This window comes from Rattus norvegicus, chromosome 5 (assembly GCF_036323735.1).
Source record: "Rattus norvegicus strain BN/NHsdMcwi chromosome 5, GRCr8, whole genome shotgun sequence".
Classification (NCBI taxonomy): Eukaryota; Metazoa; Chordata; class Mammalia; order Rodentia; family Muridae; genus Rattus; species Rattus norvegicus.
In genome coordinates this window covers 152,182,790-152,206,964 of record NC_086023.1, presented here as the reverse complement: position 1 = coordinate 152,206,964, position 24,175 = coordinate 152,182,790, and the positions used below count along the sequence as shown (strand labels likewise).

The 24,175-nt window shown below is 49.8% G+C and overlaps 1 protein-coding gene and 1 long non-coding RNA gene across 4 annotated transcripts in view; one reads left to right on the top strand and one right to left on the bottom strand.

The window, feature by feature from the left end:
* Positions 1-2,075: 2,075 nt before the first annotated feature.
* Positions 2,076-9,186, bottom strand: LOC134487002 (uncharacterized). 2 transcript variants are annotated; one of them, XR_010066668.1, is made up of 3 exons: positions 8,812-9,186; positions 6,724-6,942; positions 2,076-4,883 (listed from the first exon to the last, which is right to left on the bottom strand). It is a non-coding gene; the product is annotated as an uncharacterized LOC134487002 (long non-coding RNA). The 2 variants fall into 2 exon arrangements; XR_010066667.1 differs by lacking the exon at positions 8,812-9,186 and having other exon boundaries at positions 6,724-7,441.
* A 41-nt stretch (positions 9,187-9,227) lies between these two features.
* The window catches only part of Man1c1 (mannosidase, alpha, class 1C, member 1), a 139,899-nt gene continuing 124,951 nt past the window's right edge, over positions 9,228-24,175 (top strand). Inside the window, exon 1 of one of the 2 annotated variants that reach the window (XM_063288064.1) lies at positions 9,228-10,550. In XM_063288064.1, the coding sequence (XP_063144134.1) occupies positions 10,026-10,550 (525 nt within the window). In that variant the 5' untranslated portion in view covers positions 9,228-10,025. The remainder of the gene's footprint in view (positions 10,551-24,175) is intronic. The other variant, NM_001108687.1, reaches the window with a different exon arrangement.

Sequence of the window (24,175 nt, the reverse complement as noted above, 5' to 3'; positions counted from 1 at the left end):
ATTTATTCAATATGAGTACACTGTAGCTGTCTTCAGACACACCAGAAGAGGGCATCAGATCTCATTACAGATGGTTGTGAGCCACCACCATGTGGCTGCTGGGAATTGAACTCAGGACCTCTGGAAGAGCAGTCAGAGCTCTAACCACTGACCATCTCTCCAGCCCAGGAACTTGCTATTCTTTATATCTTTGAACATTAGTATTTAGGGTAGACTCACAAATACCTCAATTCTCTCAGGATCAAGGAAACTGGGGCCTAAGCAGATGGAATGCCTTTTCCAGAAACACGCAGCCTAGAAGAGACAGGATTCGGCTAAAATGCAGCGTGTGAGGCTTTCTGCCTCTCTGAAGTATTTATCTGGCTCTCCACAGGTACTTGACTGCCAGCAGGTCAAGCCTGAGTGATTTTCTCATGGTTCTTCTGTGCCGGTGCTCTTTGCCCAGCCACACCTGCCTCAGCACCTGACGTTTCTCCTTATCTGGACCCTAGAGACAGAAACTTCTAGACTTGTCATAGACTCTGGAGTCTTGATGTATACAACAGACAGGGGCTGGAGAGATGGCTGACGTGGTAATATGCTTACCAGAGGAGCATGAAGACCTGAGTTCAGATCCCCAGAACCCACATAAAAGTCAGATGTCACCATGCCAACCACAAGGGGGCAGTAGCGACGGGCATGGCTTTCCTGGCCAGCCAGTCTAGAGGAGTTATTAGCTCCAGGTTCAGTAAGAGACTGTCTCAAAAACTAAGGTGTGACAGGTGTGTTTGTGCACACTCGTCACCCCCAGCTCTTGGGAGAGAGGGGTAGCAGTTCTCTGTGAGTTCAAGGCTAGCTAGGTCTACCAAGGGAGAACCTGCCTCAAAATCAACACAAAACAAAACAAAAGAAAACAAAACAGGGCTGGAGAGATGGCTCAGCCGTTTAGAGCACTGACTGCTCTTCCAGAGGTCCTGAGTTCAAATCCCAGCAACCACATGGTGGCTCACAACCATCTGTAATGGGATCCGATGACCTCTTCCGGTGTGTCTGAAGACAGAGACAGTGTGCTTATATATAATAATAAATCTTTAAAAACAAAATAAACTGAAAAACAAGAAACCAAGATGGAAAGTGATTAAAGAAAGGCATCTAGGGGCTGGGGATTTAGCTCAGTGGTAGAGCACTTGCCTAGCAAGCACAAGGCCCTGGGTTTGGTCCCCAGCTCCGGAAAAAAAAAAAAAAAAAAAAAGCAAGCAGAAAGGCATCTGATGCCAATATCTGGGCTCTACGCTCATGGGCACGCACGCCTGCATGCACCTATAGGCACACACGCTGATCACCCCACCCCCAGACAAAAGTCTTGATTTCAGCGAGTGGGAACAGGTGGGTAAATTACGGCAGGATCACGTTTTCAGGGAACTATTTTATTTCTAGCATTATAGGGCTTGATGTAAGATCTTGGAAACATGTTCTTATGACATCCAAAGATATTTATTTTACATGCCCTTTGAAAAACACCAGGGCCATAAATAATAACAGCTAACAGTCTCCTCTGCCTTCCAGCTCCTCTACTCGACATCACTCGATGACAAGTGGGGGACACGGAACCCTGGGGGAACCTGATGGGCAGTCAGTGCTTGTCCCATGGTCCCAGAGGGGATCCTCAGGTCTGATAGGAACATCTGTAGCACTGAAGTCAGTCACACACTCTGGGCCTTGGAGTGTACGTCTGAAACTTCCCGCTGCTTGGTAGATGTCCCCAAGCTCCTGGAAGGAGGGCTTCCCTGGGTAGCACTCATCACAAACACTGGAGTGACATTTGAAGGTTTGGCGTTCTCCCGGGGGGACCATGGATAGGGTGTTTTGGTCATGGTGTTTCCTTGCAATCTGATGTTCCAGATCTTTCTTGGGACCGGTCTCTTGCTTGCCACGAGGGAATGAGGCATCTCTGGCTCTTTGGTTTGTGTTTATGTTCATGTTTGTGTGAGTGTGTGCACATGTGCCTGAGGGTGTGTGTGTAGTGCATATGCACTGGCTTCTTCAGTTACTGTTAAACCTGAAAATTGTGGGGAGAAAGACCAGATCTGTGATGGTCCAATTAATGCAAGCTTTATTGAAATACAGGAAGATGGACAGTGGTCAGGTCCATAGCTGGGATTCCCAGAGAATAGGTCTGAATTAGGCCAGTCGGGTGCTATAAAGTCAAAACACATAAGGCTACACACTTCCTGTGTGATCAAGAACATCCCATGTAGTTGGGGCAAACCAATCTGGTTTACTGAAGCAGAAACACACGACTTATTATCTCCCATGAACAATGGCCCCTAGCGATCAGGGGAAGTTATCCGTCCTTGGGCAAGCAGCCTCACAGGTGAACGTTAGCATTTACATAGCTTACTGTGTTTTGGTTGTTATGGTTGTTGCCTTTTTTTTATTTTTTTTAATGTATGAGTGTTTTGCCTGCATACAAGTGTATCATCTGGTGTCTGTGGAGGTCAGAAGAAGAGGGTGATGGGTCCTTTGGAACTGGAGTTACGGATGGTTGTGAACCTCCATGTGGGTGCTGGGAATCGAACCCCGGTCCTTTGCAAGAGCAACAGGTGTTGCCCTTAAATGCTGAGTCATCTCCCAGTCCCCCATGTTAGTTTTTGAGGCAAGGTCTCTCTGAGTCAGGAGTTCTTGCTTTGGCTAGCCCCATCATTCGAGATACAAGCACGCCCCATTACACCAGCCTCTCATGTGGGTGCCAAGGATCTGAACTTAGTCCTCATGCCTCTGTGGCAACCACTTCACTGAGACACTGAGTTAAGAAGCTACAGGCTACCCTATTGTTCGGCAGTGGCTCCTCTCTTGCTCTCCTTCCCTACCTGTGCTCACACAGCCCAGCTCAGTCTGGCCTTGTTCACTTTGGACTCTCTCAGATGCCTCTGCCTCTGGCTCCTCTCTCCCTTTTATTTATAATAAACTTTCTCCTCTACCATCCCCAGGAGCATCCTGCTTTTCCTCTTCTCTTTCCTTCTGTCTTTCTATCTTTCTGTCTGTCTGTCTGTCTTCCTTTCTCTTCCATTTATTGAGTACGGTAGCATGCTTAGTCAGCATCACCACCATCAGAAGGATGGAAAAATTTGCCTAGAGTCACCAGTGCAAGTGTGACCAAGTTAGGACTCACACGTGCCTGGCTGCAGAGGCTCGGCTCTCGGCCAGGTTTCCTGCCTCTGCATCCTTGATGTATGGGGCCGGGTGGTGGGCTTGTTAGGTTTATTGAGTAGCATCCCTGACCCGAGCTGCTACACACCAGTGGCACCCGTCCCTGACAGTGATTATCTCTCCAGCCCCTGCAGAAGCCCCTACCAGTAGGACGCCAGCGCTCAGGCTGAAGAGTTGAAAGAAAGGAAGGGCAACTTCAGAGAGTTCTGGCTCTGTGACCCTGGGACTGGCCCTAGCACAGAAAGGTATTGGCTGATGGCAGCCTGCTAGGATGAGCCCAAGATGACTGCGGGGTCTTTGATCTCAGGAATCACTGGTGTGCTGTTGGCTGGGGGGAGGAGGGAACACTGTTTTGTCTCACCCCCGAGTCGGCTAAGTGTCTCCTGCCTGGGAAGGATGTCTGGTGGCCATTAGGGAGCTGTCTGATGGTTATCTAGAAGACAGCTTGGTTCTCTCTCTCTCTGTGATTCTAAATGGGGCTAATGGCCACTTGAGATTCAGATTCTGCTACGCCTGGAGCCTTCCTAGTGCAGGAGATTCAGTAGCAGTCCCTCCCGCGCTCGCTCCCAACTCAGACATATGCTAGCGCCCTGGGCACTGATGGCAACGGCTCCTGTCTCCCATGGCCCAGATCAAGTCTCCAAGTGCCTTCTTTCTAGGCAATCCCAGCACCAGCCGACACGAACAGGGCCTCCAGTAGTGGACCCCAGAAGACCTCTACTTCCGTCACCCTATCAGTCCTTAAAATGGCCACCGAGTCAGGCCTACTGTCACAGGCCTGTGATCTCAGCTACTGGGGAGGCTACGGCAGAAGGATCACAAATTCTAAGTCAGCCTGAATAATCCGGCGAGACCCTGTGCCAAAGTATGAAAGTTAATGGGGCTGGGGGTAGCTTGGTCGTGGTGTGCTTGCTTAGCACGGCTGAATCACTGGGTTTGGTCTCCAGCACTACAAAGGAAAAGGAAGTTCATCTGACCCAGCTTTCCCAACTCCCTGACCTGTCCTTACCAGTGAAGCTGCCCATGCCCCCCCACCGCCATTGTTCTCTGTCCAGGCCTCTTCATTCCCGTGATTGTTGTTATTTCTATTACTCCTCTTCTTCCTCCTCTCTCTCCTCCCCGCCTCCCCCTCTTCTAGTCCTCATAGGGCCTAACCCAGCAGCGTGGCACACCTTTAATCCCAGCACTCCAGAGGCAGAGGGAGGTAGGCAAACCTCTGAGTTCAAGGGGCCAGCCATGGTCTACAGAGTGAGTTCCAGGACAGCCAAGGCTATGGAGAAATTCTGTTTTAACTCTCCCCCATCACCCCTCCTCCTCCCCAATTACATACATACATACATACATACATACATACATACATACACGCATGCATACATACACAGAGATAAGGTCTCACTGTGTCTCGCCTGGAACTTGCTCTGTTGGCCAAGCTGGCCCCAGGCTCTCCGAGTTCATCTGCCTCTGCCTCCTGCGTACCCCACCACACCCAGCTCTGCTTCTCCTTCGCTTTGCGGCACCAGGCCCACTTTTCCTGCTCTGAAAGCACCCGGGACCTGTTGCTACTATGGCTTTTCAAGGCTGGAAGTAGTTGACTTTGAATACCATCAAGGGTTCTGGACCCTAAGCATCAGGGGTTTTAGCCTTCTTTGCCCCCTCAGAAGTGCGACATTAGGTCCATCTCGATGTTGTTACTCCTGCAAAGGGAGAGTAAAAACAAGACCTGCATCAGGGCATCAGTCAGCCAATCAATCAATCAATCAATCATGTGTGTGTGTGTGTGTGTGTGTGTTGCACTCCTGTCCTTGTGTGCCTGTGGGGTGGGGGTGGGGCAGAGGACAGCTCGTAGGAATAGGTTCTCTCCTCCTACCATGAGGCTAGCACCAGGTTCCTAGCTTGACAGTGGGTGCTTTTGCCCTCTGAGCCATCTTGCTGGCCCTCAGAGGTGGCCTTCACCACCCAGCGATTTATTTTCCCTAGCATGCTGTTTTGTTTGTTTGAGCCACAGTCTGGATCTGGAGCCCAGGCTGGCTTTGAACTTGTGACAATCTTGCCTCCACCTTCTGAAGGCTGAGAGTGTAGGCATGCACCACCGTGCCTGGCTTCTCCTCCAACATGCTTGAAAAATCCTGCTCCATGATGTCTCAGCACTCTTAGGAGTTACACATCTGTCCCCTCCTCGTGTGTGCTCGTGTGTGTGTGTGTGTGTGTGTGTGTGTGTGTGTGTGTGTGTGTGAATGCACATGCCGCAGCACATATGTGAAAGTCAGAGGACAGCTTCAAAAGTCTGTTCTCTCTTTCCCAGGGGTCAAACTTGGGTCATTGGGCTCAGAAAGTGAAATCCACTAAGTCATCTCACCAGCCCTGGCTGGGCCTGTACTTAAAATAACATTTGCAGGGGCTGGAGAGATGGCTCAGTGGTTAAGAGCACCGACTGCTCTTCCAGAGGTCCTGAGTTCAATTCCCAGCAACCACATGGTGGCTCACAGCCATCTGTAATGGGATCTGATGCCCTCTTCTGATGTGTCTGAAGATAGTTTCCGTGTACTCATATAAATAAAATAAATAAATCTTCAAAAAAACAAAACAAAACACCCCAAAGTGGACCTTTGGCCACATAGTGTATAAACACACATGTAAACATGTATACACACATGAACCTGCACACATGAACAAACACTCCCTCCCCATGCATTACAAGAAAGACGGCATATGAAACCCTCTGTCAGAAAGGGCTGCTGTCCTTCTGAGCAGGGAGAGAGTGAAGCACATGGCTTTTCAGAGAAGAACCCCCCTTGAAGGGAAGCTTCGTGTCCTACTCAGGGCTGCAGGCCCAGCCCTTGGCACATAGTAGGTGTTCGGTGTTGTTCCTCACAGGATGAGTGTGTCAGTCACAATAGGAACTACGCTCTGTCCATCTCGGTGACGGAAACCAGATTTGTGAGATGTCTACCAGCTCCTTTGAGTGAGTGTTTGGGAACAGAACAGCTTTGGAGAAACGCTGTTGGGCTGTTGTGACAGTTGGCAGGGCTGAGGAATGCTTCCATAGCGGGGAAGACACCACCCCCGAGACTGTCTGGGAGGCCATTTCCAGGAGGGTAGGTTTGGGTGTGTGGACTGACACTGCACACTAACCCACTGTGGGCTCCCATGGAGCTAGAGGGTCAGAAAATACCCAGGGAGGCTCTGAGGATGAGCTGAGATAGCCCTTTGGGCTGCTGGGGTTTCTAGTTCTGGGGTCTTCAAGCTCAGATGAGGGCCCACTATACTACTGCACCCCTCTCTGGTGCTCAGGGCTTCCCGCGCAGACTGGGACTCTCTCTACAGCTTGCCTGGGCTCCAGCTCCAGCCTCCACGCTCACATGAGTCAAACTCTTGGAATATATATCTCTCTCCACTGGTTCTGTTGTTCTGGAGAACCTTGACTAAGACAAAGACTTGATCTCTTATCCCAAATCTCGCCAAGCCTTTTGGAAATCGAGGCTATTACTAACACTCACCGAATAAGGTTGTTTTTAAGAGTAAATGAAGAAGTACCTGGAAAGAGTTCACTTTGTGTCCTTTCTTGAGCCTCACTTTCCCCTTCTGTAAATGGGTACGTACTCATCATTCGCTTACTCAGCACACGCAGTGTTTAAGACTCAGGGAAGTAGCTGGGTGGTGGCGGGTGGCGGTTGTGGTGGCGAAGCCTTTGATTCCAGCATTCGGAAGGCAGATCTCAGAGTACCAGGCCAGGCCGGGTCTACACAGGGAACACTGTCTTGCCAAAAACCAAACAAAAATAAAAAAACAAACAAACAAAAACCTCCCAACAACCTGAGGGAAGGCCTGTAGGCTCTAGTTCTTGCCATGAGGCTCTCTGTGGATGGTAGAGTACAGAACTCTGTTAGAGATGCAGACAGACAGTGGGAGAAGAGGAACATTACGTGTGGGTCCACAGGGGCTAGAGGTGTGGGTGAGGACACCTCAGGGTCTCGGAGAGCTAGCTAGCAAGCGGGAAAAGGTTATAGACACCAGCCCGTGTGTGTGTGTGTGTGTGTGTGTGTGTGTGTGTGTGTGTGTGTGTGCGCGCACGCACGCGCCATTGACATCATGTCAGTGTCAAATGGACAACGGACTAGTCCCTTGTAGGTTCTGGTCCTGTACTCCTGTGCCTTTAGGGTGCTACTTAGCCCCTGGCTCATGACACCCACCAGGGCTTGTTTGGGATGTCCCATCAGAATGAGTACTCTGTTCAGACTTCTTGCTTTCCACCTCCTCCAGTGACCCCCCTCCCCCCCTCCTTCCCTCCCTCTCTCCCTCCCTCTCAGTCCAGAGAAACTGATATTAAAGGCTAGGTCCTTGGCTTATTCTCCAAATACATGCCCTCAGTCTCCTGTACGATCCACTGCACTGAGAAGCTTGGGCAAGGGAGATTCATAGGAGACCAGGCTAGGCCTCTGGGAAACTGCGTCTAAGAAGCACATGCTTATCTCCTGCACTAGCTAACTCCAGGGAACTGACTTCTGCCAGCCAAACTCATAAGAGACTGAAACATTCGAAGGAGACATTTACATAGAAGCTAGGTGTACTGGGAGAAATTATTCATCTCCGGTGACCAAAATATTTGCCCCTGTTACCAACAGTAGTCTTTTATCTTTTCTTTTCAGTAGAGAGAAATTTATATGCCAGGGGTATTTAAATGTCAGGAGTGGGCGTGTTGGCAATGGTTTGGCCAGATTCAGAAGGAAGCCTCAGTGGCCCTTTTGCAGTAGGCCTCAGGGAAGAAGCAAGATTTATGAAGTGAGAGCCTGCCTGGGCTGCCTCCTCCTCGGGAAAGGCGTCCCTGCAGTATTTTCTGTCTTGTCAACGCCCGAGTTTCATTTTAAATTGCAGCTGAAAGCAGATATTTTCCCCCCTTGCCTATTACACCTCTTAATTTGTCTCTCCCTCTGCTGTAGTGTCTATAAAGTGTTTTGCGTGAGAGACCCACACAGCAGTGTTATTTGGCCCCGGGTGAGGTTTCACAGCAAAGGAAGGGCTAAAGTCCACGGATGCCTGTGCCTTGGGGCAGGGGCACACGTGTCTGACAACACATGTCTGTGTATGTGTGGGCTTGTGGAGGTGTCTCTGGGTATGCCTGTGCACATGTCAATGTTTGCTTAGATAGACCCGTCTAGATACACTTTGACATAATCGCTAGGGTGTCCGTGCTGAAACTAAGTGTATATTTGCATGTAGGCACACACTCACAGGACAGCCTCTGTATGCATGAAAATGCAAATGTGTAGTTACATGCATATCCTATGTATGACCCGTGCATATGTCCAGGTTCCTGAGTCTCTCTGTCCCTCTCTTCTTGCTTCTCATGTTAGCATCTCTCGCAAACCCCACCCAAGGGCCTTAGCCACGTTTTTGGTGGACGTATGAGAGGAACCCTGGAAATACTGATTCAGCCAGACCTAATCGCGGCCACAGCTCTCGGGTTTGGTCCAGCCATCCCCATCCCCCGCAGCGCGAAGCAGCTGTACCACCGCGGCTCGTCTGAGCTCTGAGCATCCCTGGCTACCAGCAACCTGGCAATCCCCGGCCAGTGCTGAAAAGTGACAGGGTCGCCCAACGATGGATAGCGCATTCCAGACCAACCTGGTCTCTTGGCCCTTCTTGGGGAGACCGAAACACAGAGCGGCTCAAGGCGGAGGTGGGCGGTGGAGGGGGCGTCTTGGTCTCTCGGAGTCCAGCGAACGTTGGGCAGAAACCAATGGGTGACTGTGGCCCATCGGGGATCCCTCGGAAGCAGCCAATGACCTCGCTCCGCTCTGCACCCCGCCCTCTCCACAGCGCGCAGCTGGACCATTGGAGCAAGCAGGAAGGGGGAGCGCAGCACCAGTACCGGGAGCGGGGGGCGTGGCCCGGACTAGGACCCGCCCATGTCTCCCGGTTAGGTTCCCCATTGGCCAGACTGCGGCGCCGCGGCGGGCGGAGAGGAGGGGCGCTAGGCGCGCTGTGGGCGTGGCTTGAGGGCGTGGCTGGCGGGGGGCGGGGCAGCAGCGCTGTCGCAGTGAGAGCCTGAGCGGCGGCGGCCCGTCTGGAGCTGCGGCGGGCGAGCCTGCGCGGCTAGCGGAGCCGCGGGGCCGGGAACAGGTGATCGCAGCGGGAGACCCGCGCCCTCCCGAGTTGCGGCGCCCGAGCCTGCGCTTCCGGGCTCAGCGGCAGCCTCCCAACCCCGGGCTGCTAGAGGCCAGCTTCAGGCTTAGCACGCGCTTCCTGGGTATCCCTCTCCCCGCGCGAGCATCTAGAGCCCCTGGGTCCCGCGCAGCCTCGGGAGCGGCAGCCGCGCGCGGCGGAGCAAAGTTGTGGACGTGTCCCGATCGCTGGGCCCCGCGCCGTCGCCACCGGCCGGGCGCGCGCTCTAGGAGCGGCGCTCGCCCTGCAGCCCCGGGGGCTCCCTTTGCAAACTGCTCCAGAGGCTGAAACTTCGGGTGCCGGCGGGTCGGGGCCTGCGTCCTGCGCACCCTCCTCGAGGACGTCGCGGACGGCATGTGACCGTTCCGGCGCGGGAAGGCGCGGGCTCCCTGGACCAGGCGGAGGGCAGGCTGCGGTGCACGGCGGGCCCGGGCTCCAGCCGAGCAGCCCCCCTCGCCCGGGCCCCGCCGAGGCCGGCGCGTTCCCGCCCCCGCGCGGGAGGATTCGCTCCAAACTCCCTGAACTTCGGGCGGGTCCCGAAGCGGCAGCCTCGAGGTGCACAGCTCTGCTCGGGGACCCCAGTCACTTCATCGTTGCTCTCCACCCTCGAGGACTCTAAAGACTCCTGGAGCCCCGGGCGGAGCTGACAGCCCCCTGCTGCTGGCCGTGCCGTGATGCTGGTGAGGAAAGTGCCGGGCTTCGTCCCGGCCTCGTCGTGGGGGCTGCGGTTGCCGCAGAAGTTCCTTTTTCTGCTCTTCCTCTCGGGCCTCGTTACCCTGTGCTTCGGTGCCCTGTTCCTGCTGCCCCACTCCTCTCGCCTCAAGCGCCTCTTCTCGGCCTCGCGGACGCAGCAGCCCGGCCTGGAGGTGATGGCCGAAATCGCCGGCCACCACTCGGTGTCAGAGCAAGAGCCGCCTCCCAACCCTGCCCCTGCGGCTCCGGCCCCGGGTGAGGACGATTCCGGCCGCCTGGTGGGTGTCCTCCGTAGGAAAGGGTGGCTGCGGCGAACCCGCCCCACCGGGCCCCGGGAGGAGGGCAACAGGGTTTCAGCCCTCCGGCCGCAGGAAGAGAGCGTCCGGTTCAGTTTCGACTACAATAGTTTCCGCAGCCGCCTTCGACACCCGGTCTTGGGGACAAGGACTGATGAGAGTCAGGAGTCCCAGAGTCTAGTGAGAGCTCAGAGAGAGAAAATCAAAGAGGTAAGCACCCCTCCCCTCCAACACACACCTCCGGCCAAGACTTCTAGCTGCAAGCCTTTCCCTACCTGCTTGGCCTCTCTTGGCTTCAGGTCTACTTAGACCCTTCAGGCATGCCGCAGCACCGCCCCTCAATCCAAAGTTACTCTCTTTCCATGGTGCATACTTTAGGGTGACTAGGCTAGGTCATGAATCCTACCCAACCTCCAGGTGAATTTTTTTCCCGTTGAGTTCCCAGGCCTGGTGGGCTTCAGGCTTTCCCTGATGGGCTTCAAGTAGAGCGGATTCTAGGTCCTTAGTTTTCGTTTGTACAGCACGGAGCCACTAGAAACCCTCTCCCTCACTGAGTGTCTTTTAAGTCTTGACTTCTTCTAATCTCCATCAGGCTATGGAAAAGCCAAGACCCGTGAGGTATTTGCTGTCCTGTTTTGTAATCTCTCAGCATCTTGCAAACCAGAGATCTCCAGCATCCCCGCTAACTGCTTCCTTCTATCGAACTTCGCCACAATTGTACATAATTGCATGTGAAAGACGAAGGAGTAATCAATAAAGCAGTGGTAATGTTACAGAAGCTCTGAGGTTATTGGCTTAATGAGGCGGGTCTTGGACTGGTTCCCCGTAAGGAGTGGGCCGAAGAGGGATTTAGAAGGATCACTTAGACTTGAGTCACAGACTTTGTTTTAAGACATCAAAAACAAACACGGCCTGGAACTGGCTTGCAGACAATTGCCAAGAGGCCACTGGTACTTGAGTGTTCTGCCCCACCCCAGCTAAGAGTGTTCTGCCTGAGATGCGTGGCCAACATAGCAGAGGGGGTTGCAGTGACACCCCCAGGCCACAAGGGGGCTGTGAGCAAGCCGTGGGCTAGGGTCTCCTCCCTGGAAAGAAGAGGATTCTTTCTCCTTCCCGGGGACCCAGAAGGAAAGCATTGCTTCAGTCTGGACCTCTGAGTTTACCGCAGGAAGTCAGCAGCCTGTTTCGATTTCTAGAGAGAGCAGCCAGCACCTTTAGAGTCTGCTGCCAAGATCTTCCACAGCCATTGGAGGACTTGGCTACCCTCTTCCTCTACGGGAGCTGTCCTTCCTCCCTGCACCCACCTCATTTACAGCTGCACCCAAAGGTGCTGTGCTGAGCCCTGTTTGAGCTTCTGTATAAGCAATCACAGGACACGTGGAAACACACACGAGCTTAGTCCTTGGTGTGTGCATGCTTGTGTGTGCACACAAGCAACTTCAGTTCCAGTTTTCACTCAACTCTTAAAGGTTAATCAAAGACTAGAGTTTATAACAGTTAAGTGAGAGCTGTCATCTGTGCCCTTTCTGTTCAGGCACTTCTTGTGTTCACTTCACCTGAGCCACCTGCCTCTCCCTTTCCTGTCCCTTAACCCAGTCCCACTTTCTACTCCTCCAAACCTCCTTAGCGGGCCACAGCCCCCCGTGAAATCACACACACATCTCGTTCGTGCATGCCGTCTCTCCTGGGATGCCTAGAGCTGCCAAGAAATTGTCAAAAAGATCTCCAAAAGCATTGGGAATTCTCCAGTGTGGGAGAGGTAGGACGAGCCACTTCTGAAAGCCTGGGCTAAGAGCCTTCTGAGAGCCTCCCTGGTAGGGCATGGCACAGGGGTGTGTGTGTGGGAAGCATGGGGGGTACGGTGGGCTGGCTCCTGGATGGGATCGTGGCCCTGTCCGTGCAGAGACAGCCTTTGTTACTAGCAGAGACTGGAGCTCCCCACTTGCTGCAGTGGCTGGGGCTGGTAGGAGGCACTTGCCGTGGAGGAGGGCTGCACGGTGCCAGGTATCTGGATGTGTGATGTGTCATCTCCTTACACCTCTGGTTGTAGCTAGAGGCACACTTGTGGTTCCTCGCACCTGCTGTTCTACAGCCTTCTTGCTCCGTCTGCAGACTTCAAGCTCCTCAGAGTGGTGGGCTCTGGGCTGTATTCACAGTTATGCTTGGGGACCTGTGGTCTTCTCAGGCTGCTTGACTTTGAACCCTGTCCCATGACCCCATTCTGAAAATGGTGGGTGGAGTCTTTGGCTTAGAAGTTAAAACACAATGACTGTCTTCATTGTCCCACCAGAGGAGGCATCCCGCTGGAGGTGTCTGTCCCCCCGTTCTCCTTTGGTCTCTCTCTGTGTCATGCCTACAGGTAGATCATTTTAAAGGTGCCTGTTTTCCAAAAAGGGACCGTGTCATTTGTCTCTGGTTTGTTTATTTCCAGACACGGATTGATTAGACTCAAGAAGAAGAGGAGAGCTAGCATCAGATAAAAAGAGACCCGTTCTTATAAGATGAGGCTTTTGAAAGTGAACGTAAGCATCAGGGCAGAATCTGAGAGAGTGACGGATGATCGTGGATGGAAACCGGACAGATACTCTGGCTCCGGAGCAAGTAAAATGTCTTTGTGAACATTCTGGTGCGAGAGATGGATGTGTCCTGCTGATAAGATGGGTCGAAGTAGCAGCTTCTGGTTATCCATGTGTCAGGACATAGTTTATCACCCCCACCCTGGTTTTGAAACTGTGGGTGTTGGAGATGGGGGGAACCAAGAGAACATGGATTGGAGTCTTAGCTCAGCTGCCAACTGTCTGTCTTTGGGTAAGCCACGCCCCTTCCTGTAGGACTGGATGAAGAAGAGGGGCTAGGCTGTTGGTGGATGAGGGTCCAGCTTTGGCCCCTTCATATATTTCCAAGCCGGTCAGGGAGGTCTTAGCCTTGAACTTCCTCTGTTCTTGTTCCTCTCCGTCCCATGCGGCCAAGTGCCACGTGGTGATGGTTTTGATGGCGGTGATGTTGTGGCCCTAGCTCGTACCTATGAATAGCTATCTAAATGTTGATTAATTTAGTTATTCCCAGCACACACATTGAACTTGGGAGATGGGGTTGAATGGCTCTGCAGCTTGGGCTCGAGAAGGGCCAAGATGGCGGCTAAAATGGAAACCAGAGCTCTGAGGACCATACAGACCCACAGGGAGGCTTTCTGGCATTGTGGTATGATGTCATCTATGTCCATGTTGGGATGTATTCATAGCTGTCCTGGGACATGTGCAGCCCGAAGGCTACAGGTTGGACATGTTTGATAGGGAATGGGGGTCACTGTCCATTGGTGGATGGTCTGTGGATTCAAATTTAGGTTTTTTCCAACAAGAGTCAGAAATGGGTGGCCTGTTAACATCACATTCCAGGGAAATGAATTATACTGCTTTGATCTCATGATGGTAGGTTGCTGACTGAAAACCCTCGTGGGGTCCTTCCCAATAAAGGGAGCTTTGGTCAGAGAGAATGGGCAGTCCAGAGCTATGATACTGACTGGGCACTGGTTTCGGGTTTCCTCCCAGCCTGTTTGTTACTTTTGAAAAAAAAATTATAGAAAGTATCATTTCTTCTGGTTCCTCTTCCCAAACTGCTTGTCTAGGCAGAGAGGAACCTGGATTGAATTTCCACGTCCTTGCCCAGTTAGCCCTGGACTCTCGTGTGTCACCTCAGAGCAGTCTTGTAAAGAATCCATTCCAGCTCTAACTCTAACCCTGGTCTGGGTCTTGGTCTTGATGTGGTAAAGTCGATAGACCAGGACTGAGGGGACACTCTTCTCCTCCCCACCCCCACCCCGTGTTTACTGCTGTGTTTACGGATCTGCCCCAGTACCTAGGATCTGCTGTGACATTTTGTTGGCCCAGCTACTTGAATATTGATCCAGCTTTATTAAAGATCTGTCATTCGGGCTGGGGAGATTGGTCAGTTGGCGAAGTGCTTGAGGACCGGAGTTGGAACCTCAGAAGCCATGTGAGAAAGCCGAGCTCGGTGGCATGTCCTTATCTCGGTCGTGGGGAGGTAGAGATGGATGGGTCTTCAGGACTTACTGTCCAGTCAGCCCGGTCTACTGGGCAATGAAGGGATCCATTGGATTTTCTTCACAGGGTGTCTCTGTGTAGCCCTGGCTGTCCTGGAACTCACCCTATAGACCAGGCTGGCCTCAAACTCGCAGAGATCTGCCTGCCTGTGCCTTCCAAGTGCTGGGATTAAAGACATGCACCACCACTGCCTGGCTAAGAGACCCATCTTTAAAAAAAAATAGGAAAAAAGAAAAAAGGCTAGGTTAAGTCACCTGTTGCTAAGATGGACTCCCTGGTTTCGATCTCTGAGACCCACAGGGTGGAAGGGAAGAACTATTTCCAAAAGTTATCCCTGACCTTCACTGATGAACTGAGGTGCATCTCCCCCACAGGCAAAAGAAATAAATGTAAAGAGAATTGCTGCTTTTTTTTGAAAGGATTATTTATTTATTTTGTGTGTATCTATCTTTAGACACACCAGAAGAGGGCATCGGATCCCATTACAGATGGTTGTGAGCCACCATGTGGTTGCTGGGATTTGAACTCAGGACCTCTGGAAGAGCAGTCAATGTTCTTTAACCGCTGAGACACCTCTCCAGTCCAAGATTTATTTATTTATTTTTTAAAGATTTATTTGTTTTTATATAAGTACACTGTAACTGTCTTCAGACATGTCAGAAGAGGGCATCAGATCCCATTACACATGGTTATGAATCACCATGTGGTTGCTGGGAATTGAACTCAGGACCTCTGGAAGAGCAGTCAGTGCTCTTAACCGCTGAGCCACCTCTCCAGGCCCCAAGATTGCTGTTCTTAGAAGAAAAGCAAAAGCAAGATGGCTAGCTAACACTGACCACCTGAGGTTGACCTCTGGCCTCCATATGCACACGCACATGTGCATGTGTGCCCTCCCCCTAACATGCACCACCCACGTAGGAACACACAAAAAGACCTTCGAATGAACAGTTAAGGCTGCTGATAGTTGACGTTGGATGTTTGCCCTAAGAGCATTCTGAGAGTGCCACGGTGGGGTGTTGGGGCTCCAGCTGCGTTTAAGGGCAGAACAGCTCCCCGAGAGACTGGCTAGACTATCAGTAATTTTCCAAGGCTAGTTTGAAGGGGCAGAGTTCCTGTGAATGAACTCTTTCCTGCCTGGATAGCAGGCACCTGGAGGATCCTCTCAATTATCCCAAAGTGCCTTTGGCTTGGCAAAACGTATCCCTCGCTCTACCCTCCGGGCCTGCCACCTCAAGCCTCCAGGATATTGCTGACTGTGACAGGTGATGGTGTCATCTTGTCGAGTGATCTTTGCTCCTCATTAGTAGACTGGTTCATTAGTCATGTGTGGTTTCTCTGTATCTTTGATTTATCATCACTGGTACCGGGGACAGGTAGGAAAATTAAAAGGCCCCGTGTTCTTTGTAGCGTGTGAGCATCGGAGCCTGGGAGATGCACAGAATAATTAATATTAGGAATGGCTCGGATCGAAACGGCTCTGCCTGGAAGAGCTGGCTTGCAGACCCGTTGAAGGTCCTTTGAGTCTTTCCCGCTCCTCTGTTTTCTTCCTGACTTGCTGTGTAGTTCATTAATGTGGATGAGGACAGGCTGTAATAAGTGGGCATATCCCTCAGGAACCTTGTATCCGGAGCCCAGCCACACCCTTCCAATCCCACCGCTAACACCTGCAGATTGCTGGCCCAACTTTCTCTCTGGGTGGCCAGCCTTTTGGGGGATTGGACATCGGAGAAGGGATCGCTTCCTGGGCCTGACATCCTTAAGTCTGTTGTTAGTGTTAGATAAGGAACAAATAAAATGACGCCTGTCAAGAAATCAGCTGTTTATTTCACAGTACAGTTAGCAGGGGGCGGGGTGGGAAGACAGATTCCCTGAGGTGTTCAGAGTGACTGATTTACATCCGTGTTCACAAGATGCCTTTTTCTCCAGCTTCCCCGCAAGACCGATCCATTACTCCACCAAAAATAAATATTGTGATATATATATTAGGCTTCGCTCAGAGGGTCTTTACTTCTTTTCTCTTATTGGAAAAAATAAATCAGGCTTGTAGATGGCAAGCCTGGCACAGGGAAGCTGCTTGGTAATCTCCGTGGGCACTTGGCCTAGTGAGTGGTGGCGCTCGGGCTCCGGACGTCACCAGTCTGCATCTTGAGTTGAGGGCAGGGTAGGGGATGGGCCAGAGGGTTAGGAACCTCTACTTTCTGTTACGCACGTCTGTTGGCCAAGCCGGTGGCGGCAGTTTAACCATGAAATGACGAATTCGGGATACAAGACAGTTGTCTTGACTGAAATCATGGCTGTTTATTACACGTCTGAAAGACAGGGACCACATGTCATGAGGGGGGAGGGTGTGAGTGTGTGTGTGGGGTGATGGGGGTGGTCAACTGTTACCACAGCTTGGCGTGCCTGCCATTCAGAAACACCAGGCTCGGTCAGACAGCAAGGTCTCCTGCTCTCCCACCAGCCTCAGACAGAGGCTTGACTCACCAATGTTTGCATAACTGGGGTAAAAACAATACATTTTCTGGGCTCTGTGTTTCCACTGCGAATAATGGAGACTCCTCAAAGGGATTTTGACCACCAGAGGACCCTAGTCCCACTTCCCTCTTCCTCCTTCAAGTCTCTTCTCTCTGGGACAAGTTAGTAGTATCCAGGTTAGGCATAGATCTTGCTCTCTTTCTGGACAGGGTTTCTCTGTGTAGCCCTGGCTTACAGAGAGGCTACTCATTCTGTAGACCAGGCTGGCCTCGAACTTGGATCCACCTGCCTGCCTCCCAAGTGCTGGGACTAAAGGTGTGTGCCACCACAGCCCAGCAGATCTTTTTTTCTATGCTGGCGGGAGAGCTCTCTCATTAGCCCTGGCTCTGTGTCCCTACGTTTCAAGAGTAACAGTCACAGGGGCCATGGCCACAGACCTCAGCTTCAGGTGTTTGCTGCCTTTCAAGGTTTGTTTTCTAAGATTTGGATCGAGAGCCCCCCCAGATCTGGGAGGCAGGTATTCAACCCGTGCTTCTCATACTGGGGTCTGGCTGTCTCTCACCTTGGCAACGGCTTTTTTATGACTGAAGCTCAAAGTCTGTGGAAACTTTTGTGAGGCAAATTTATGCCCAACCCAAGATTTAAAAAAAATATGTACGTGTGTCTGCACAAGTTTTCATGCATACACGTGTCCTTCGTGGGGCACTGGATCCCCTGGGACGGAGGTTACATACATGTGGTAGTGAGCTGTCTTATGTGGATGCTGGGAATCAAACTTGGCCCCTCTACATGAATAGCGAGTGCCCTTAACCTGTGAGTGGTCTCTTCACCTCCATCGTTGGCATTTTGACGAGGGCCCTCGTAGGTAAAGGAACAGTTGGGCTTTTGTCTGGCATATTCTGGGTCAACTCCTTCACTAGTGGCAGCCATTTTCAACCAACACACAACAGGGAATTGTTTTTTCCCTCCTTACTGTCCACCTCAGTCACTTTCCACAGCCCCCACCAAACACAAGTCGTTCTGGCCAACTCAGTGGCCGTCATACACACTTCTGCGCAATGCCACCATGTCCCGAAGGGCCCAGGACTCTCACCTGTCATCGCTGGTCCTGTGTGTTCTCTTCTTTTTCACAGCTTCCTGGTATAGGTGCTATTTAGGTAAGTATGGTTTATATATAGTGAAATGCATAGATCTTTTTTTCCCCAGGGGGCGGGGTTTAAGACAGATCTGTCTGTCTGTCATTGGCGAGGACTCCAGTTCCACGTAAAAGGACTAAGAGCTGGTGGCTCTTGTTTTGTGTTTAAGACAGGGTTTCTCTGTGTAGCCCTGGCTGTCTTAGAACTCACTTTGTAGACCAGGCTTGCATTATAGATCAGACTGGCCTCAAACTCCGCCATCCACCTGCTTCTGCCTCCGAAGCACCAGATTGAAAGCGTGGGCCAGGCCCGCCAGGCATGCGCCGTATTCTTACCTCAAGGGAAAAGCATTTGTCTGGTTTCATGACCGCAGTGTCAGACATAGTGTTTTAGTGAATGTCTATTATCAGGTCAAAATAAATTCCTCTCTATTCCTAGTGTGGAGAGAGAGAGAGAGAGAGAGAGAGAGAGAGAGAGAGAGAGAGAGAGAGAGACAGAGAGACAGAGAGAGAGAGACAGAGAGAGAGACAGAGAGACAGAGAGAGAGAGAGAGAGAGAGAGAGAGAGAGAGAGAGAGAGAGAGAGTGTGTGTGTGTGTGTGTGTGTGCGCGCTCGCGCTCGCGCTCGTGCTCCCACATCCTGTGGAGGTCCGAGAAACAACCTGATTCCTCCGGTACTGTGCACCAAGCCTTTGAGACTATCATCAGCTGGGACCTCACCACGGAGGCTAGGCTGACTGGGCAGTGAGCCTCAGGGACCCACCATCTCTGCCTCCCTGGAGGTGGGATTACAGGTGTGAACCACCACCGTGCTTGGCTTCTAGGGATGGCCTGAGCCATTGTCCTGGTGCCAGCAGGACTGAATGCTGTCAGATGCTTTTCCTGAATGTGTGGAGATGGTGACAGTGCTTTTCCTTTTTTAATCCTGTCACTATGGTAAAGCAAGATGATCTAAAAAGAATGTTAAACCGGTGTACTTGATGTCCTGATAGTTTGTTGAGGGGTTTGCCCGTAGTGTTATTGTAAGAAATCCTTATCTGCTTTTTGATGTCTACACCGTGACAGCCTCACAGATGGCTTCTCTTCTCTCTGCATTGCAAAAGAATTATGCGTGAGTGTGTTCTTTTTATTCCAGGGTCTCTTGTAGCTCAGGCTGGCCTTGGATTCCAGCGTGGCTGAAGATGACCTTGAACTTCTGATCCTCCCGTCTCCCAAGTGCAGGATTTACAGGAGTGTACGAATCAATTAATCACCCAGGCAGACACACATAGACATAATTTTTTAAATATAAAAGAAGCATTTTGTTTGTTTGTTTGACATAATATTTTTTTGTTTTTTTGAGACAGGGTTTCTCTGTATAACAGCTGTCCTGGAGCTTGCCCTGTAGACCAGGCTGGCCTCAAACTCACATAGCCTGCTTCTGCCTCCGGAGTGCTGAGCCGAAAGGTGTGCACCATCACCTGGCTTATAAGATTTTAAAATTTTTAAATGTTTCTTGGCTTTTTTTTTAAATCTAGTGTTTTTGTTTTGTTTTATTTTGTTTTGTTTTCCAGTGCTGGACATTAAGTCCAGAGCGCCTATGCCAGGCAAGTACATTCCCAGCCCTAAGAAAATTTGGATTTTAATATTGTTTGTTTTGTGTTTCTTAGAAGCTACCAGTAAAACATGCTGGAATGCCTAGGTTGGAAGTGTTAATTCTGACTTTGTGGGGAGGGCTGGAAAAATGAGACAGAAGTCACTAGCCCAGAGGACCCAAGTTCTGTTCCCAGCACTGTGTTAGGAAGTTTGTAACAGCCTGTAACTCCAACTCCAAGGGATCTGGTGCCCTCTGCTAACCAGCAGAGTACTCAGGTACTTGCACTCACTTTCACAGACTCAAACACATGCTTAACTAAAGTTAAGTCTTAAAAATTATGGTTTTGGTCATATAAAAGACATGGAATCATTCAGAATTTTTTTCTTGTGCCAGATTTACCATTTTCTCTCTCCTTTTGATTTATTTATTTTATATATGAGTAGTTGTCTTCAGACACACCAGAAGAGGGCATCGGATCCCATTACAGATGGTTGTGAGCCACCATGTGGTTGCTGGGAATTGAACTCAGGACCTCTGGAAAGGCAGTCAGTGCTCTTAATCACTGAGCCATCTCCACAGCCCGCAGATTTGTCTCTTAGAAGTTTGTCTAGTTCACACAAGTTGTCGACTCAATCAAACTGCTCCCAAGAGTCATTTTCTTTTACTTTTTTGAGGAATCTTTTGTGATCTTTCTTTCCTAACTGAAATTGACAGTCCCTTCCCTTGAGTCCTTCTTGTAATAGTAGTTTAGCTGTTAGTGTATCATTCCTATTGGTCTGCCCCAGGAATCAGTGTTTAGTATTTTCTGTGTGTCCATGTGGTATGTGCATGTATGTACAGTTGTGTGCACATGTGTGCTCACCTGTGTATGCACCTGTGGAAGCCAGAGACAGGTGTCTTTCCCTCCCTCCCACTTCCTTTCCCTTTCTCCATGCCCCCTCAACTCCCCTCCCCCAACAGGATCTCTAGCCTGGCTTGCCCGCAACTTGCTATGAGGACCAGCCTGGCCTCTGCCTCTTGAGTTCTGCGGTCAGAGGTGTATAGCATAGATCCTGGTCCTCTCTGTTTTTTTGAGACAAGGTTCATCACTGAACCTGGAGCTCGCCATTTTGGCTTGACTGACCAGCAAGAATCTGGTTTCTGCTTGCTCAGATCTGGAGTTACTGGGGTGTTGGGTTGCACCAGACTTTTCCATGGGTACTAGGGATCCAAACTCAGGTTTTCACATTCGAACATCAAGCACTTTACCCACCAAGATGTGTTTTCACACCCAAATATTTTCTAATATCCATTTAAATTGTTTCTGTTTTATTTTAGTTACTTGGTATATTGTCTTAGGGTCACTACTGCTGTGTTGAAACACCATGACCAAAGCAACTTGGGGGGAGAAAAGGATTTATTTGGCTTACACTTTAGTGTTTCTCACTGACAGAAGTCAGGACAGGAACTCACACAGGGCAGGAACCTGGAGGCAGGAGCTGAAGCAGAGGCCATGGAGGGGTGCTGCTTACTGGCTTACTCCCCATACCTTGCTCAGCCTGCTTTCTTGTTGAACCCAGGATCATCAGCCCAGGGGATGGCACCGCCCACAATGGGCTGGGCCCTCCCCCATCAATCACTAATTAGGGAAATGCCCCACAGGCTTTGACAGCCCAATCTCACGAAGGCATTTTCTCAGTTGAGGCTCCTTCCTCTGATGACCCTAGCTGTGTCTCTGATGTGTCAAGTTGGCATAAAAACAGAAAGTACATATATTTTCTGTTAAAAAAAAAAACACATTTTATTTTGTGTGCTCGGCAGACATAACTTGTTAGCCATGGTCTGTATGTGGGGGTCAGAGGACAGCTTGTGGTAGTCAGTTCTCTCCTTCCACCGTATGTTACCTTGGGTTGAGCTCTGGTTCACCTTTGCCTGCTGAGCCGTCTCCCCAGGTACCAAACACCCTTCCTAACGGTATAGGTATGTTTCTGTGTTTGGGATAATGCTCCTTGTTTCAAGTTTATTTCACCTGATTGATATATAATAATAGATATATTTTTCCATTCTTTCTTTTCCTTTCTTTTTGTTTTCTGTGACAGGGTTTCTCTGTGTAGCCCTGGCTATCCTGAACTCACTTTGTAGACCAGGCTGGCCTTGAACTCAGAGACCTACCTGCCTCTGCCTCCTGAGTGCTGGGATTAAAGGTGTGTGTCACCGTGCCTGGCCCTCCTTTCGTTTTATAACCTATCTGTATTTTTGTATTTAAAGTGTGTCTATCATGGAGACCACAAACTTGGCTCGCCTCCTTAATTTAGTCTGATAGTCTTCCCCAGCTCATTAGTTTATTCCATTTACATTTAATGTAATTTATATAATGCAACTCAAGTCTATAATGCAGCCGTTCTTAAATTGGTTCCGCACACCCTGTTTCTCCCCCTTCCAGTCATCTTTTGGGTTAATCAAATGTTTATAATTGATCTATCATTTTAGGTGATTTTAAAAACTATAATTATTTATTATTATTATTATCATTATTATTTATTTTTCAAGACATGGTTTCTTTGGGTAGCCCGGGCTGTCCCAGAAGTTGCTCTGTAGACCAGGCTGGCCTTGAACTCACACACTCCCTACCTCAGCCTCCCAAGTGCTGGCACTAAAGGCATGCACCACCACTGCCTGGCTTATGATTTATTTATTTTATGTATATGAGTACACTGTAGCTGTCTTCAGACACACCAGAAGAGGGCATCAGATCTCATTACAGATGGTTGTGAGCCTCCATGTGGTTGCTGGGAATTGAACTCAGGACCTCTGGAAGAGCAGTCGGTGCTCTAACCACTGAGCCATCTCTCCTGCCCTCCTTACATAATGTGTTAATTATTAGCGTTTTGTCTGTATTGCAGACTACCTTGAGATGGCACGTCATATCTGAATGCCCTGACGATGGGCTTTTCTTCTCTCAGTCTCCACTTTGTCGTCCTACATTATTTTTAGCTTTACATAGACATAAATATATGTCTGTGTACGCATACATGCATTTTAGCTGTGGTTATAAACACCGTAATATAGTTGGGTGTTGTTTTAGCTTTATTTTAAACAATCAGTTGTCTAAAGAGAGTAATAAAGTTTCCACCCACATTCTTACCATTTTGAGTGCCTTTAATTTTTCCCTCTGTGTTTGTGTTTCTGTCTGCTTTTATTTCCACTTAGCTTGAAAACAGTCTTTTTTAACAGTGTAAGTCGGCTGATGACAGATTCGTGCAGTTTCTGTTTATCTAAAAAAAAAAGTTTTAACTTTATTTTGGAATTTTACTTGTTTACTCATTTTTTTAAAAAAAAATACGGTTATTTTTTAAGAGATTTATTTATTTATTTATTTATTTATTTATTTATTTATTTTTGGTTCTTTTTTTCGGAGCTGGGGACCGAACCCAGGGCCTTGCGCTTCCTAGGCAAGCGCTCTACCACTGAGCTAAATCCCCAACCCCTTATTTATTTATTTTATGTATATAAGTACACTGTCGCTGTCATCAGACACACCAGAAGAGGGCATCAGATCTCATTACAGATGGTGTGAGCCACCATGTGGTTGCTGGGAACTGAACTCAGGACCTCTGGAAGAGCAGCCAGTGCTCTTAACCGCTGAGCCATCTCTCCAGCCCATGTTTATTTATTTTTATGTGTATGAGTGTTTTGCCCGAATATATGTCTTATTGAATGTCTCAGCCCCACATGTATTTTTGTCACCTGCAGAGGCCTGAAGGGGTAATGTCAGCTCCCTGGAACTGGAGCTATGGATGGTTGTGAGCTGACATGTGTAGTGACGATTCTGGAATTTTGGTTTTTTCAAAAAAGACACAGATATCACAGGAATGAGCTTTTGTTCTAATCCCAGGTGTGGGGCATGGGGCTGCTTCCAACTGACCACAGCAGCTGACTATGATTTGCCTTGGGCTCTAGCAGGGGTGTGATTTTGCAAGCTTCAGATCGTTTTTTGTGACTGAACACCAGGCCTCTGGAAAGGGAGCCAGTGCTTCTTAATCACTGAGCAGTCTCTGCAGAGAATCTGTTCCCCTTTGACTCCTGAGCACTGAGATTAAAGGTGTGTCCAAACCTGGCCTTCTTGGGGATTGTTTGTCTTATTTCTTGAATTGATATTTTCATCACCTTGGTAAAAAAATCCAGCTCACATGTCTTCAGATACATTGAACTCTGTTCCTCTCTCTCTCTCTCTCTCTCTCTCTCTCTCTCTCTCTCTTTCCTTCAGTGTAAATGACTTTGTCATTTGCATAAATCTATTTTTAAGCTCATTGAACATTTCTTCTGTTGTGTATAATCTGCTGTTATGTCTCCCTAGTAGGTCTTTAGATGGAAAAGTTTTCTGTTTCCCAAGTGTTTGTTCATTGTTTGTATATTTTCCTTTAAATCCAAAGGTATATCTTTAGAATGGCCCTCTTTTTCTGTTGTTGTTTTAAGTCAGGGTTTCTCTGAATAGTCTTAACTGTCCTGGAACTCACTCTGTAGACCTGGCTGGTCTCGAACTCAGAGAACCGCCTGACTCTGCCTTCAGAGGCATCACTGCTAATAGCTTTTCTTTTCTTCTTCTTCT